At 39.5% G+C, this 15,276-nt stretch overlaps 2 protein-coding genes across 2 annotated transcripts; both read left to right on the forward strand.

Moving 5' to 3' along the window:
• Positions 1-2,656: 2,656 nt before the first annotated feature.
• On the forward strand, positions 2,657-10,683 carry LOC109976223 (solute carrier family 22 member 15-like). The gene is made up of 11 exons (XM_065959778.1): positions 2,657-2,860; positions 4,681-4,830; positions 4,963-5,095; positions 6,346-6,510; positions 6,738-6,867; positions 7,190-7,250; positions 8,109-8,255; positions 8,311-8,318; positions 8,473-8,613; positions 9,292-9,377; positions 10,408-10,683. Exons 1-11 carry the CDS (start codon positions 2,672-2,674, stop codon positions 10,422-10,424), a joined length of 1,227 nt encoding a protein of 408 aa, XP_065815850.1. The 5' UTR covers positions 2,657-2,671; the 3' UTR covers positions 10,425-10,683.
• Positions 10,684-12,769: 2,086 nt separating this feature from the next.
• Positions 12,770-14,665, forward strand: LOC109976255 (lymphocyte function-associated antigen 3-like). The gene has a single exon (XM_020626414.3). It carries the CDS (start codon positions 12,932-12,934, stop codon positions 13,700-13,702), a length of 771 nt encoding a protein of 256 aa, XP_020482070.2. The 5' UTR covers positions 12,770-12,931; the 3' UTR covers positions 13,703-14,665.
• The last annotated feature ends 611 nt before the right edge of the window (positions 14,666-15,276 follow it).

The raw sequence follows: 15,276 nt of genomic DNA on the forward strand, positions 1-15,276 counted from the left end.
TGTGGAAACTGAACGGTGATCTCGTCGCTGAATGGGTGAAGGGCGCAGTGCCATTGGTCGTCTACGATAGATTTAAGGACCGCACAACTCTGGATTTATCCACTGGACATCTGACCATGAAAAACATGAGCCAAAAGGACGAGGGGGAGTTTTCATACGAATTCAACGACAAGATCCAGGCCGTGCGCTACACTGGCAAGGCAATCAAAGAAGTGCCCAAACCCACTGTACATACGAAGCCATTGGTATGTCAGTCTGATAAGGATCAGTGTGGGCTGAGTTGTTACGGAGACATAAAAGAGGCCGGTCCTGTCACCTACAGCTGGAAGAAGGGAGACGGTGAGTGGCAGGAGCAGGGGAGCGACATTACAATCACCACAAAGATTGACTCAAATTTTGAAACCTTCTCCTGTATGATGAAGAACCCAATCAGCGAGAAGAAAAGTGATCCCATAAACAACCCGTTCTATGTTGAACCTACACCTTTTAATATCTGGTCGGTTGTGGCTCCTATCCTTATCGTTATCGTTTTAGCTGCTGGGGGGTTAGGCCTGCTGGGTTGGAAGAACAGGGAGAAGTTAAGAAAGTGGATCCTCGTAAAACAAGACAATGGCTCTGATCATGACTATGAAAACGAAGCAGCATCAAGTGGTGCAGCTTCACAACCCGCGACCGAACTAGTGAATAAAGACCCATCATCAAATGCCTGAACATGTGAAGGTCTTATCTCATGGAAACAGAATCAGATCTGCACTCTGCAGTATTCTCCCCAGACTGTTTTTAAGAACAACACATGTTGAGAGAAAAAAAAGACTGGTTTAGCTTTCAGCTGTGTGCACCTTGACTATTACTATTGCAGTTTAAGATTGTAAATCGCATGTTTTTTTTATTTTTTTTTGTATGAACTGAATGTTAAGGGCTGACTGATATGGACTCAAACAGAAATATGAGGTATAAATGGAAGGATGCATGTCTTGTAAACACAACTAACAGCAGGCAGGGCTGCCTGGTTCAGTCAAAGCAGTTATTTTCAGACTTACATTATCAACAATCCAGTTGGGTCAAATGATTTTTTAATATATATATATATATATATATATATATATATATATATATTATTACCTGACCAGCTCTTAACATGTGTATTCAAGTTATTTGTTATGTTATTCAAGTGTTTGTCTCTGCTGGTCGTTGATGTATTGAACAAACAGTCAGAATAATATACAGGCTGACATTGAAGCAGACTTGAGAAAGAGAAAATAATTTCAATATGATTTCAATCGCCTGTTTAAAACCAGTTTCAAACTGTCAAAGCATTTGGGATAATCTATGTAAAGAATGAAACAATGCAAGAAACAAGTAATTTCACTGACTCTGTCCTCATTTGCTTTGTTGATATTCTGTGCTGTATTTAAGCTTTAACTAATTTTTATGTTACATTCATCTCCATTTTATCAATTTGCTTCTTCTACAACCCAATTAATGCAACAATGTTTAATTTATTGTATTTCTGATTTGCCAATGTGTGTTTTTATACTATGTGCCTTCTGAAATACATTGGATTAACTGCTGCTCAGACTGTGGACTTTTTTTCCCCTCCCTCTTCCTGTAAGCTTAATAATCATGGCTGAATGATACAAAGACAAACATACGGAATGAAATACAATAAGGAACAAAAAATAAAATGAGACACGGAAATAAGCTTAAATTAAGAAGAGGTTTTCAATGGTTTGTAAATGACCAGAGTTCTGATTGCTTTCCCATTCCCAAGTTTTTAGTGTTTCAATAGCATTTCATTAAACTGGTGAATATTGGGTTTCCGTTCAGACCATTTGCAATGCTGGGATGTAAAACTTGCCACGTAAAAGGAGATATTCTATTCCCATCACAACCATTTCTTGTCTGTATATTGATTTTTTTCCTCTACATAAAGCATCAAACACATGCTGAAGTCAAATCCAGAAGAATTTAACAAATGCATTTAAAGGTGCACTATGACGTTTTGGTAGAGAAATGTGAACCTTTCAAGAAGTCTACAGATCCTAATGGTATCTGTTCATAACTCTATACACAAACTGTCCTCGGAGGAAAAGTTGGGCCCTGAAACACTGAAGATAAAATGCTACGCGAGAAGTTGTGATGGTGGGCCCGTAACAGTGGAACCGTAACTCTCCTGGTAGCTTTTAAGCTCTAAACAGTGTTCCAGGGACCCATTTTTCATTTCAGTTTGTGTATTTACTTCATAAAATATAGCAAAGAATTGTTTCACCTCTCCAACTCCAATTTCACTACCAAATCTACATAATGCACCTTTAAAGAATAAATGAAAAAAGGCTCTGGGCCAGATAACCACAAATTGAGTACAGATCAATTGTCATCAATATTGTCTAAGTTATTATTCCAGTAGTGTTTGTTTGCTACACGGAGCTGCACGGCAGTGTATCATCCAAAGCATTTGTTATTACATTCATCAAAACATCCATTTTACATATTGACTTTTCATTTGATACAGTACTACTTTGCAGTCATAAAAAAAAACAAAAAAACAATCAACAATATCCAAAGCGGATAAAAGAAAGTGTATAAATGTATGTAGGTAAAGACTGTGGGGCTGTTTTTTTATTTATTATTATTTTATTTTGTAAACGTCCTTATTTCCTGTGAGCAGCCAATGACGCAGAGCCGAACCCGGAAGAGAGCACGGATCACACACAGCAGCTTGTCCCTCTGCGGTGGCGATGCTAAACCCCGGAGCTGTCTGTCCGCCCCATTTGGGATGGATTTAGAAGAGGCGCTTCAGGTAGTTGGCGAGTTTGGACCCTACCAGAAGCGGGCGGTGGCTATCCTCCTTCTGACACAGGTTTATAATGCATAAATATATGTTTTGTTTCTGTGCATTGACCTCGCTGCTGTACTGTCGCTGTTAAAGAAACAGAGGCTAACGCGACGTGGCTCCCAGCTGCTGCTGCTGCTGCTGGAGCCTTTTTATGAATCTGACTGTGGAGCCACATTTAAAACATTTAAAACATTTAAGTTGTCGCCACTACCTCAAAGCTCAGAAGACCACAGAAATAAACAATATCCAACACTTTTTTTCTTATCCTTAGCTTTCCTTTAACACTGTTACATTCAGCATTAAGTGTGCAACGTAAACATTAAGTGAACACATTCATACTAATTTAACCAATGTCCTATTTTGTCTTTATGGTCACCTACAACCAAATAATCTGACATTTTTCAACGTGCCCTTTGAGGCTAAGCTAACCATTCCATTTTCTTTCTAATAAACCTCACAAAATACAATACAATAAATTCACATGATGTGGCAGAACAGAGAGTTTCTGGATTGTAATGGGCCAACTGGGTCACTGACTTATGAAGCCTGAACTGTGAGGTGTGAATCATAGACAAACCTTGTAAATAAACATGGACACAGCCTCAGTGACATCACCCATAGCTTACTGAAAGTGGGGGCTTATGGCAGTAACCATATTTGAAATGCTGTCTAAGGCGCTGTGTTCACCTAGTGGTTTTTTTTTTTCCGGGCAGAAAAGCGCTGGCTGTGCACTCGGGAGTGTTTGCATGATGTGTTTGTTCTCTGAAAATTCTACTGTATGTATTTTATATTTGAGATTGTATTTTCCCCCAGCAGACACGGAGCGAAGAGGATGTGAGTACAAGATACGATCCGTAGGAGGCGAAAATACAGGGAATGTCATACATTTTGAATAGAGCGCCTGTGACGTCAACAGTGCCTTTCTGAAAACTTGAACATTTTTCAACATGAGCGCTCAGTGCGGCCGCACAAAAAGAACAGAGCACTTTCAAAAGAGACGCTGGGCGCTGCGCTTTTCGTCCGGGCGGCTGCTTTCTGCTGCGAACACTCTCCACCCATTGAAAACAACTGAAAAAAGACGCTGAGAAAATAAAAACGCGAGGTGGACACATGGCCTAAATCTGTCGGTCAGCCGAACAACAAGCAAAGAGCAGCTTTGCATACGTTCAAACGTAGCTGAGTTTGAACATAAGTTCTGATTTACAACAGCGTTTATGCACTGCTAAGGCTACATTTAGGTGTTACAGGTGAGATAGATCCAATGTAGGCATAATCTTAACTAGCTCCTAGTAGGTGTAAAGTCCTCTGTAAAATATGCTTGTCGTTGTGAATGGTTTTAAAAAGTGGGATTACTTTGAGGATGAAGATGAGCCGAGGTGTTTACCGGCTGTTTAACGTCAGGAGTGTGTTAGTTCATTGTTTATTTTTTACAGTGTCCATGCACAATGAGGGATGTTTTCCGTGATTGATTACGTCCCTCAGAAATGTAAAAAATCACTTTGATTTGTAATCTCACTGTCGTTTTCCATGTTTGAGACACATTTTCGTTGCTGTTTGTCGATTAAGGGCAGTTAATGGAAGTTATTTGCAGCCGTTAATCTGTTTAAATTGGCCTGTCTGTCTTAAATCTGAGTCTGACCCTTTATGTTTGACGGAAATATTGAAATAGGAGGGAAAACGGAACGGAACCTTACTCTAACTCAGGGTTGGAAATCTCAGTCTATCAGGAAGGACACAGAGCACGCACAGTAGATTTAGTGTATTTGCAGTAATGTAGATGGTGATGTCATTAGCCTTACTTCTTGGAGAGTTTTCTCTGAGCAGTAGTATTGTGTGTGTTTCAGGTGTATATGGCCTGTCAGTCCATGCTGATTGTCCTGATCGGATCTACACCACATTATCGGATCGAGCAGCAGGACGTCGTCCCATCCAGCCAGCAGGAGCTCATCCAACGTGTCACCTTTACAGAAGACATTGACTCCATAGTGACCGAGGTGAGGGAGCTGTGGTTTACTCACATGCATGTTCACTTCAGCAAGCACCTCATTTGGTGTGTGTGCTTGTTTTTAATCCTTAGATCCTAAAATAAAGCCTACGTGGTTTTCGCCTCTCTCTGTGTTCCCCAGTGGTTTCTCATCAAGCAGCAGGCCTACAAGGTCAGTCTGGCTGGATCGCTCTTCTTCGCAGGGCTTCTGGTCGGAAACATTGTCTTTGGGCCGCTCTCAGACAGGATTGGGAGGAGACCTGTCTACTTGACAGGTGAGGAAACCCACAGACAATGAGCTGTTCATGTAGCAGTCAATGACAAAATGGATTGGGAGTGTGTCCCAGTAATAATGAAAAAGAGCTCTAAGATTTTGATTTATGGCTCTACGTTTGAGGTTCCCCTAATCTGAGTTGTATTTGTCCGCAGAGATGGCCTGGAGTAAGTGAGAATTTTTTATCAATTCAAGAGGTTTAAAACTGGAATCTCCTGAATATAAAAAAAACAAGCGAATTGATTTTTTATCCTACATGTAATTAAAAGACAAATTCAGGATGACTTTTGAACTTTTTCTGAAACAGTCTCACTATTGAGTACTGTAAAGTTATGCTGAATACCTGTCACTGCTCTTACAGGGACCAATCACAACAAAGCAATTAAGGCACATGGTGTATGTTTTCAAATGCAACTTTTTTAGAAGTTAATGAATCCTCAAATTCAAGGATGCAGGTGGATATTTTACTACACGAATACTACACGTGTACGCAGGATCAACAAAGAGATAAAGAGTCGAGAATCAACCTTAGAAGAAAAAAACATGTAATGGAGAGTGATGCTGATCGAGTTTGGATGGAGATGGCGAGAATGTTGTCATGTTAGACACTAGAAGACTAAAAAACTCTAAAATGAGTAACCTCTGACAGCCTCTCTTATCGAAAGATAATGTGTCAGCAACAAGTCACAGGCTCACTCACACTAGGCCCAGCTGTCCCGTACCGTGCTGAAGCACTCTATTTTTTTGGGGCAATTTACCGTTTTTGAAAAAGGAGGTAGTTATACGCACATTACGCAGGTGCAGGGCAGTGCAAAAACAGCAAAACTTCAAAAATGATCACCTGAAGAAGACCTCTGGTCGAAACGTTGTGATCATTAAAACCTTTTTTTGTGGCATTTGAGCGAGTGTGCGGGCCGATCTTCTTCCTCTATTTACCATTTTTACCATTACCTTTTGACTGACAGGACAGCTGACGAGAGATAGGAACTGTGGGGGGAGAGAGAGAGTGCGGGATGATATGCGCCAAATAGCGTCAGCACTAGAAGTGTACGATGTGGACTGTAGACTCTGTATATGGGCACCTGCTCTACCAATGGAGCTATACCGGCGCCTGGACTTGCTGATTTCCTTTATAAATGTCCCATCATGCTGATTAGTGTACAGCTCCAAAACCTGTTAAAGTAAGCAGTAATTATTTAATCTCTCATTCTCTGCTCCTTCTCCATCTTCTTCTCCTTGTCTTTCTTCCAGGTCTGTTTTTTGAGGTAATCTTTGGTTATGTGACCGCCTTCGCTCCCAGCTATGAGGTCTTTGCCGTGTCCCGTCTGCTGGTGGGGCTGATGAACGGCGGCATCGGCCTCGTGTGTTTCGTTCTAACTCAGGAGTACGTGGGCAAGTCCTACTGGGCCATGACCGGTGCGCAAACACCCAAACATTCCTATGATATTTCCATTTAAATGAAGATTGCTACTTAGTTTGTCCTGTAAACATATGATAAGGACTGTGATTGTGGCAGTTTGAATATAATCTACAACACTTTGAGTCAAAATGGAGTTTTTTATTTATTTTATTTTTTACAGATTGATGCCTGTAACCTCTGCTGGTCCTTCACTGTTGGATTAAGTTTTCTGTTTTTTCCTCAGGGACTTTGACCAGCATGACTTTTGCCATTGGTATCGCCCTGTTTGGAGCTTTGGGCTACTTCATCCAGCCCTGGAGGAGCCTGGCTGCTGCGGCCAACTCATCCGGGGTCCTGTTCTTCCTGCTGTCAGTGTGAGTACAAACCTCAGAGAGCTGACATACTGCTGAACTCTAGATCAAGGAAAAAGAAACTGGTGGCTTTTTTAATGTCATTTCAGGTTCATGTTTTTTGAGCACACATTCAGCCTGCAAACGATTCGCCACACTCTGTGAAAGAGTGTATAAAAGGCTCCCTGCATGACTATGAGAAAAACTAGAGTGGCATTCAAAGCTAACATCAGCTGATTTGAATATGTAAAATGTTTGTCCTTGAATTTAGTACAACCCCATTTTTTTGTACTCAATGTCATATAGGATGATACAGTTATCGTTCCACTGGTCTTGTTTCCTCCAGCACTCTCCCAGAGTCTCCTCGTTGGCTGTACTGTCAGGGTCAAACTCAGCAAGCTGAAGAGGTACGTATGCAGCAGGATGGAGACACTTAGATTTGTAGGTAGTCACATTAGATTTGTTTGTATACATTTATTTAGAGATTCTGCATTCAAATTCAGACTGTAGGCACGGGATGTATCGGAAGTGTTTTGGTCGTTAACTAGCGTTTGAGCGAGATTTGGATGCATACAGAAAAAAAACAGTCAGTAGATTGGTGGAACGCAATATGACGTAAGGCAATCTCCAATCACCATAAACCAGTCATCCGTCGTCTACAGATGATTTTACTTTAACTATTGGTGTGGTTGTTTTCAAATGGATATCTGCAAATGTATCTAAAACTGAACTCCAGTGTAAACTCCAACACTTCCATGGTGTTTCTTATCAACAAATACACGACTGCCGTCTGAGGTTTCTCGTCAGACTGTAAACAATGGCATCGTAGAAAAAGGGAAAGGATACATCACACCATGGAATGCTGTTGCAGGACAGCTACTTTGCTCCACATTGATTTTCAGTCACTATGGATTTGATGTTGTGTTTTGTGAAATGTGATCTTAGCAGCCAGAACAAGCCTACTGGAAGTCAATTGTAGATAAACTGACCACTTTTCATGCACTTAATATTTTTTAAACTCATTGTAAATTCACTGTGTCAACAAAATGTGACAGGATTTACACGTGGATCACCGTGCAGTGTTTATCTGAAACTCCTGAACTGAGCTTCTTTTTGAATAATTGTTCCAAAGTGGAACATTCGTACTTCCTGAATATTAAACACCCGAAACTCCGGCCTGTAAATTTTAACACATTTCAACCTGCCGGTGTCACGAGTGAACTGCAGATGATGTACCCTATTCTGAATTTGTCCTGTCCTTCTAGGTCCTTCGCTACATAGGGCTAAGAAACGGCAATGCCGCTAACAACCTAGTGTTGCAGCGAATCACCACTGCTAAAGTTGTCTACCATACGACTATTTCTGTCTTTTCTATATTTTCTAACAGCACAGAAAGAAATGCAACATCCCCTGTTAATACTTATTAAATCGTTACATACATTCTCTAACTCTTCTTTACTTGCTCAGCGTAGTCAGTGAGCCCCCATTGCAGTGTAGACTTAAAGATAATTCTCAGAAAAAAGTCAGATTTTCTTAATTGTTGGTGAGGAAGTACTGGGTAGATTGTTTTAATCAGTTAAGAAGATATCAGCACAAACAAAAAAGTAGTGTGTTTGTGTTTTTTTACAGGTATGCATGCAGTCTGGTGTACTATGGTCTGACTCTAGGAGCCAGTGAGATGTCTGGTAGTCGGTATATGAATGTAGCCATGTACGGCCTGGTGGAGCTGCCCGCCTACCCCCTCTGCATATACTTCATCAACAAACACTGGTGAGACACACACTTAACCAGTCAGGACACAACACCTGGACACACAGTTTAACACTTTGATCCTCTCTGCAGGCATCCTGAAGCCAAACAGCTCATCTTTTAGCGTCGGAAGTAAAGCCAATTGCATTTTTTTTAAATTGTTTGGGGAACTAAATGAAATGCTGAAGCTGGAAGGGATGGTGCTACTGGTGTTTTCTTATCCATCACCTGCACTTTCACAGAGCTTTGTTTTCAGCTGGAGAGGGTTGTGCCAAAAAGGAAGAGATTCTTGGCTGCTTTCATCTGTCCTGTTTTGCATGATGGGTGTGGGTTTACAATGTAAATTCAGGTGATTGGCTGATTGATGGGTGGGTGATTTATGACAGATTTAGATGACATCATGGAGCCCATCACCCTAGTGTATTATCTTATATGTGTATTATCTTACCTGCTCTCACCTCAGTGTTTCATCTTCCTGTCTGAGATAGTTCTTGATGTATGTAAAATATTAAACGCTCCTAATAATTCTGTTTTTATTGTGACTGTTCCAGGGCAGGTTTTATGTTTTAACTTTCCTAAATAGCTAGGATTCTTGAGATCTTTTTTGTTACAAAAAGTTAAGTTGGTCTTATTTCTTATACACTTTGCTTCTTTGAGAGAAAAATAATTGATACAGCTGCTTTGTGTATTGTTTCACAGGGCTGGCAGGAGGAAAAGCATGGCTAGTTTCTTGTGTCTGGCCGGCTCTGCCTGCCTCTGCACCATGTTCATCCCTGAAAACACCGGTGAGACACTAGTCCTTTGCAACTTTACCGTGGCAAAGTCCTGCCGTCATGACTTTTTTTCTATTCATACATTGCATCAACAATGGCGTAATATTGGTGTCTCAGTGTGGGACTTCATTTTACTGTACGTTGTTGCAGGCGCATAAGAGACAAAACATCTAAATAAACAGAGGGAAGTTCACATACACACATACTCAAACACACACACACACACACACACACACACACACACACACACACACAGTGCTGACCTCACACATTGCCACCATCTTCCTCCCATAACACCTCTATTACTAGCTCCAATTGCAGACCAGGGCAGATCGACTTTGTACTACCCCTCTGTATGTTACACATTGCAGTGGAGGTGTAACACGGGCATAAATATACCTTGAACTGGAAATATTGAATATACACTACAAGTCTAGTGTGCTTCATTGTGTATGGGAGAGGATATAAACTAGAGTTTCAGTTAGGCTGTATGTACCACAGTGCAAAACTACAGTGTGAGCTAGCTGAATTCATGTGAATGTAAGACATGTAGAACTTTGTTATTTCTATTTATAAGTTCACACGGGTGACATTTTGTATTTCAATGTTCAGAATGTTTCTTTTAGATTTAAACAAATGATCACACTTTAAGCCTCCTGAAATAAATTCAACACTACATTAAGTTTGAAGTGAATACTGTGGTTACACATAAGTTTTGTGTCTCAGGAATTTAGAGCTTAGCAGTAGAGTTTACGATATGTTTTTTACACATTTAAGTTACAGGGATGTTTTAGTTTAACATGTTTAATTTGTTCTGGCTAAATGGACAAGCTAGTTAGCCAAACCTATTGTTAGCATGCTAGTTACACCGATTGTGACATGGTAGATGGGTAAATGCTGTTTCTAGCAATACGTGAAGTAGCTGAGAGTGATTCTTTTTTATCATCTCTGAAGAACATTATTTGACATTATTGTTGACTTTCACATTTTACTGTGTTCTGATAAATATGGTTGCATTCTTCTTGTGTTGTCCCTATTCCAGCAGAAGAAGGGCGGTAAGAAGGAATCGAAGAGTCACAACAGGCAAAAAGCATCTGAAAACGAAGCCCCATCAACGCCTCAGAAATCCAGACTGCCCCTCCGCTGTCAGAACTAGAGCGGTTTTAATATTTTTTTTCTTCGTTTCAACTGTTATTATTGTTATTATCTTCTATGTGTTTGAATGTTGTCTAATGAACTGTCACTTGTCTTAGTACCATAACTGTCTCGACATTTTCAAGTTGCTTGTAAAATTAAAGAGATTTATTCTTGTTTTATACTTCAAATCAATTATTGATCCCAGAAGATACAAGTTTATCGTGTGCATCCAAAATGAGGAGTTCCTGAAACCTCTGAACAAAAGCAGCACAATACCCACATAAGCAGTATTTACAGCTGGCAAAGTGACATAAATATTTAGAATGCTAAAACAAACTGAAATGAATATCAACCACTCTAATATGACTTACTGAGGCACATGTGAGTATCAGCGACAGGACTGACTTCCTCTAAAGTTATTAATACCTGAGACTGCTGCCACAGGGATGGTGTAAGATGAGCCTCTTTTATGTCGAATACATTTTCCGGGGTAAAGATTCTTGATAAGTAATCTATGAGTTAAAAGGAGCAGCATGAGAATGTCTCAAAGGAAAACACTATTTACACAATTTACTGGACAAAATCAGTGGAGTTTAAAGGTTCCTGTTTCGTTTAAAAGTGTATTAAATGATGTTTAAAATGAGATGTTTTCAAAGATGTTGCTTTCAAAAAAAGTCTGAGGTGTTTTCCATGACCCTCAAACTGTTAGGGAGAAGGTTGCAGTTCAGTGTTTCATGCTTTTCAAAAATGTTGTTTGTATCAGACACATCATTTTTTATTTCAGCCAAGAACAGTTCCAGTGTTATGGCCTCTTCAGCTAAGAGCACAATTTGTGGAATTTTAACAGCAGTTATGCACTTATATTTATCATGTACATGTTTAAGAATAGAGGAATTGACAATAAGACATTGATATGATACACGTCAATGAAAGTTTGCAGTTTCATAACATCAGAAACTCATCTGTTATATGACACTCTGGCTGCTTGAATAGCTGTCAGCCGCTCACCAGAAGAGTTGACTTTATTTTTGAAATTTCAACTTTATTCTCAAAGTTGTATTTCAACATTATTCTCAACATTTTGACTTTTTCACTGACATGTCACCAAGTGCATAATGAAAAAAAGGTTTTCTCTTTTTCTCAATTTCTCATTTAGAAGTCTTGGATTATATACTCAGCCGAACTATTTTTTTGAAAAGCCTGATGGCTTTTTTACAGTTTTGTACCTACAATGTCACGATATTAATTGTTGCATTCCCAAATAGAGATTAAGATTTAAATTATAGTGAAATTAACTCCACTTTTGGAGGTTATTGATTAAAATATTAATGTTCCCAGTGATAAATTGAATGATTCTTTGATGAAGTGGTCACGATGAATTAAATTATGTATCAACTCAAATATTTCAAGAGAATTTATCAAGTTTCCGCTATGATATAAATGTAGCGGTAAAGAGAGCTACAGTATAGAGCAGTTGAAAAATGAAATGGTAGGAGAAGAAAACACTCAAGTTAAGTAGGACAACCTCAAAGTTATCAATAAAGACTTAACTTTCCACCACTGAGAACCCTTTTTGATTCATCTTTGATCTTGAATCATGCATTTTTATATTATTCTAACCTCTAAATGTCTTACGGTTTGTTTCAACTATTTATTTATTCGTGGTTAAATATTTCTTAACTTAAACGTGCCGATGTAAGGTCATTTAATGATGTAGAATTGTATATGAGACAGTGACCTTAACTACGCAGGAACACCAGAAAGAGTTTTACATTTTACTTTCGGTTTCTCCTGGTGTATTGGTCAATTTTGTCTACCCTATTAAATTGGTGCCACTAGTGACTTCATTTGCTAACCAGAAAATGCCCGCCTAAAGCCAAGCGCCACTTACCATAACTATATCGCAAAAAAACTCGACACGAGAATTAAGCATGGTTTATTATTAGTAACATTTTGTGACAATATTGTTTCTACTTTTCTTACTCGTTTTATTAAGTCATCTAAGGAGGGTAACTCCCGATAGCCACCAAACGCTGATCTAGCACATGGCTAACATAATGCCGTAACGCATCGACCGATAGGTGCATTTACGTCGTCTTAAAAATACAATTTATACAATAGAAACGCGGAATGAGTGGTAACCCTTTAACGGGAGTCTGTAGAAGTTTGACATTGTTATGATATTCGGAGGTATATATTGCAATTGATCGAATTAAAATTGGGCACTGGCTGAGACAACTAATGCATCCGGGTCCTCGCCTTCCGCTTGTGACACTTTACCAGGGCGAGTGCAGCTGCCTCAGCGCGGAAGGAAGGGTGTGTACTTTAAAGACACATGTAAGACGTCGGGACAGCTAAGTCGTTCCTTTTGCTGTTCAAAAGGTCGATGTTTTAATTTTTTCCTGTCAGTCCTGGGTTGATTTGATACCATGGAGAAACTCGTCGTCTTGGTTCTCCTGACAGCGCTGCTGTATGACGTCTCTTCAGCTCAAAATAAAATGGCTTACTTCAAGATCGGCGGCGAGCTGACTTTGAAGCCTGTCTTCCCGGATGCTATCAAAAACATTTTGTGGAAACTGAACGGTGATCTCGTCGCTGAATGGGTGAAGGGCGCAGTGCCATTGGTCGTCTACGATAGATTTAAGGGCCGCACAACTCTGGATTTATCCACTGGACATCTGACCATGAAAAACATGAGCCAAAAGGACGAGGGGGAGTTTTCATACGAATTCAACGACAAGATCCAGGCCGTGCGCTACACTGGCAAGGCAATCAAAGAAGTGCCCAAACCCACTGTACATACGAAGCCATTGGTATGTCAGTCTGATAAGGATCAGTGTGGGCTGAGTTGTTACGGAGACATAAAAGAGGCCGGTCCTGTCACCTACAGCTGGAAGGAGGGAGACGGTGAGTGGCAGGAGGAGGAGGAGGAGAGCAACATTACAATCATCAAGAGTGAATCATTCTTTTTTGAAACAGTCTCCTGTATGATGAAGAACCCAATCAGCGAGAAGAAAAGTGATCCCATAAACAACCCGTTCTATGTTGAACCTAAACATGACCCTGAGGTTGATATCTGGTGGGTTGAGTTAGTGGTTATTCCTATCCTTTCCGTTATAGTTGCTGTGTGTTTAGGCCTGCTGTGTTGGATTCACAGGGAGAAGTTCAGAAAGTGGATCCGCGTAAAACAAGACAACTGATCATGACAATGCAAACAAAGCAGCATCAAGTGGTTCACCCTCACAACCCGCGACCGAACTAGTGAATAAAGACCCATCATCAAATGCCTGAACATGTGAAGGTCTTATCTCATGGAAACAGAATCAGATCTGCACTCTGCAGTATTCTCCCCAGACTGTTTTTAAGAACAACACATGTTGAGAGAAAAAAAAGACTGGTTTAGCTTTCAGCTGTGTGCACCTTGACTATTACTATTGCAGTTTAAGATTGTAAATCGCATGTTTTTTTAAAAAAAATTTTTGTATGAACTGAATGTTAAGGGCTGACTGATATGGACTCAAACAGAAATATGAGGTATAAATTGAAGGATGCATGTCTTGTAAACACAACTAACAGCAGGCAGGGCTGCCTGGTTCAGTCAAAGCAGTTATTTTCAGACTTACTTTATCAACAATCCAGTTGGGTCAAATGATTTTTTATTTATATATATATATATATATATATATATATATATATATATATATATATAATTACCTGACCAGCTCTTAACATGTGTATTCAAGGTATTTGTTATGTTATTCAAGTGTTTGTCTCTGCTGGTCGTTGATGTATTGAACAAACAGACAGAATAATATACAAGCTGACATTGAAGCAGACATGAGAAAGAGAAAATAATTTCAATATGATTTCAATCGCCTGTTTAAAACCAGTTTCAAACTGTCAAAGCATTTGGGATAATCTATGTAAAGAATGAAACAATACAAGAAACAAGTAATTTCACTGACTCTGTCCTCATTTGCTTTGTTGATATTCTGTGCTGTATTTAAGCTTTAACTAATTTTTATGTTACATTCATCTCCATTTTGTCAATTTGCTTCTTCTACAACCCAATTAATGCGACAATGTTTAATTTATTGTATTCCTGATTTGCCAATGTGTGTTTTTATACTATGTGCCTTCTGAAATACATTGGATTAACTGCTGCTCAGACTGTGGACTTTTTTTCCCCTCCCTCTTCCTGTAAGCTTAATAATCATGGCTGAATGATACAAAGACAAACATAGGGAATGAAATACAATAAGGAACAAAAAATAAAATGAGACACGGAAATAAGCTTAAATTAAGAAGAGGTTTTCAATGGTTTGTAAATGACCAGAGTTCTGATTGCTTTCCCATTCCCAAGTTTTTAGTGTTTCAATAGCATTTCATTAAACTGGTGAATATTGGGTTTCCGTTCAGACCATTTGCAATGCTGGGATGTAAAACTTGCCACGTAAAAGGAGATATTCTATTCCCATCACAACCATTTCTTGTCTGTATATTGATTTTTTTCCTCTACATAAAGCATCAAACACATGCTGAAGTCAAATCCAGAAGAATTTAACAAATGCATTTAAAGGTGCACTATGGCGTTTTGGTAGAGAAATGTGAACCTTTCAAGAAGTCTACAGATCCTAATGGTATCTGTTCATAACTCTATACACAAACTGTCCTCGGAGGAAAAGTTGGGCCCTGAAACACTGAAGAAAAAATGCTACGCGAGAAGTTGTGATGGTGGGCCCGTAACAGTGGAACCGTAACTCTCCTGGTAGCT

Source organism: Labrus bergylta, chromosome 10 (genome assembly GCF_963930695.1).
Source record: "Labrus bergylta chromosome 10, fLabBer1.1, whole genome shotgun sequence".
Taxonomy (NCBI): domain Eukaryota; kingdom Metazoa; phylum Chordata; class Actinopteri; order Labriformes; family Labridae; genus Labrus; species Labrus bergylta.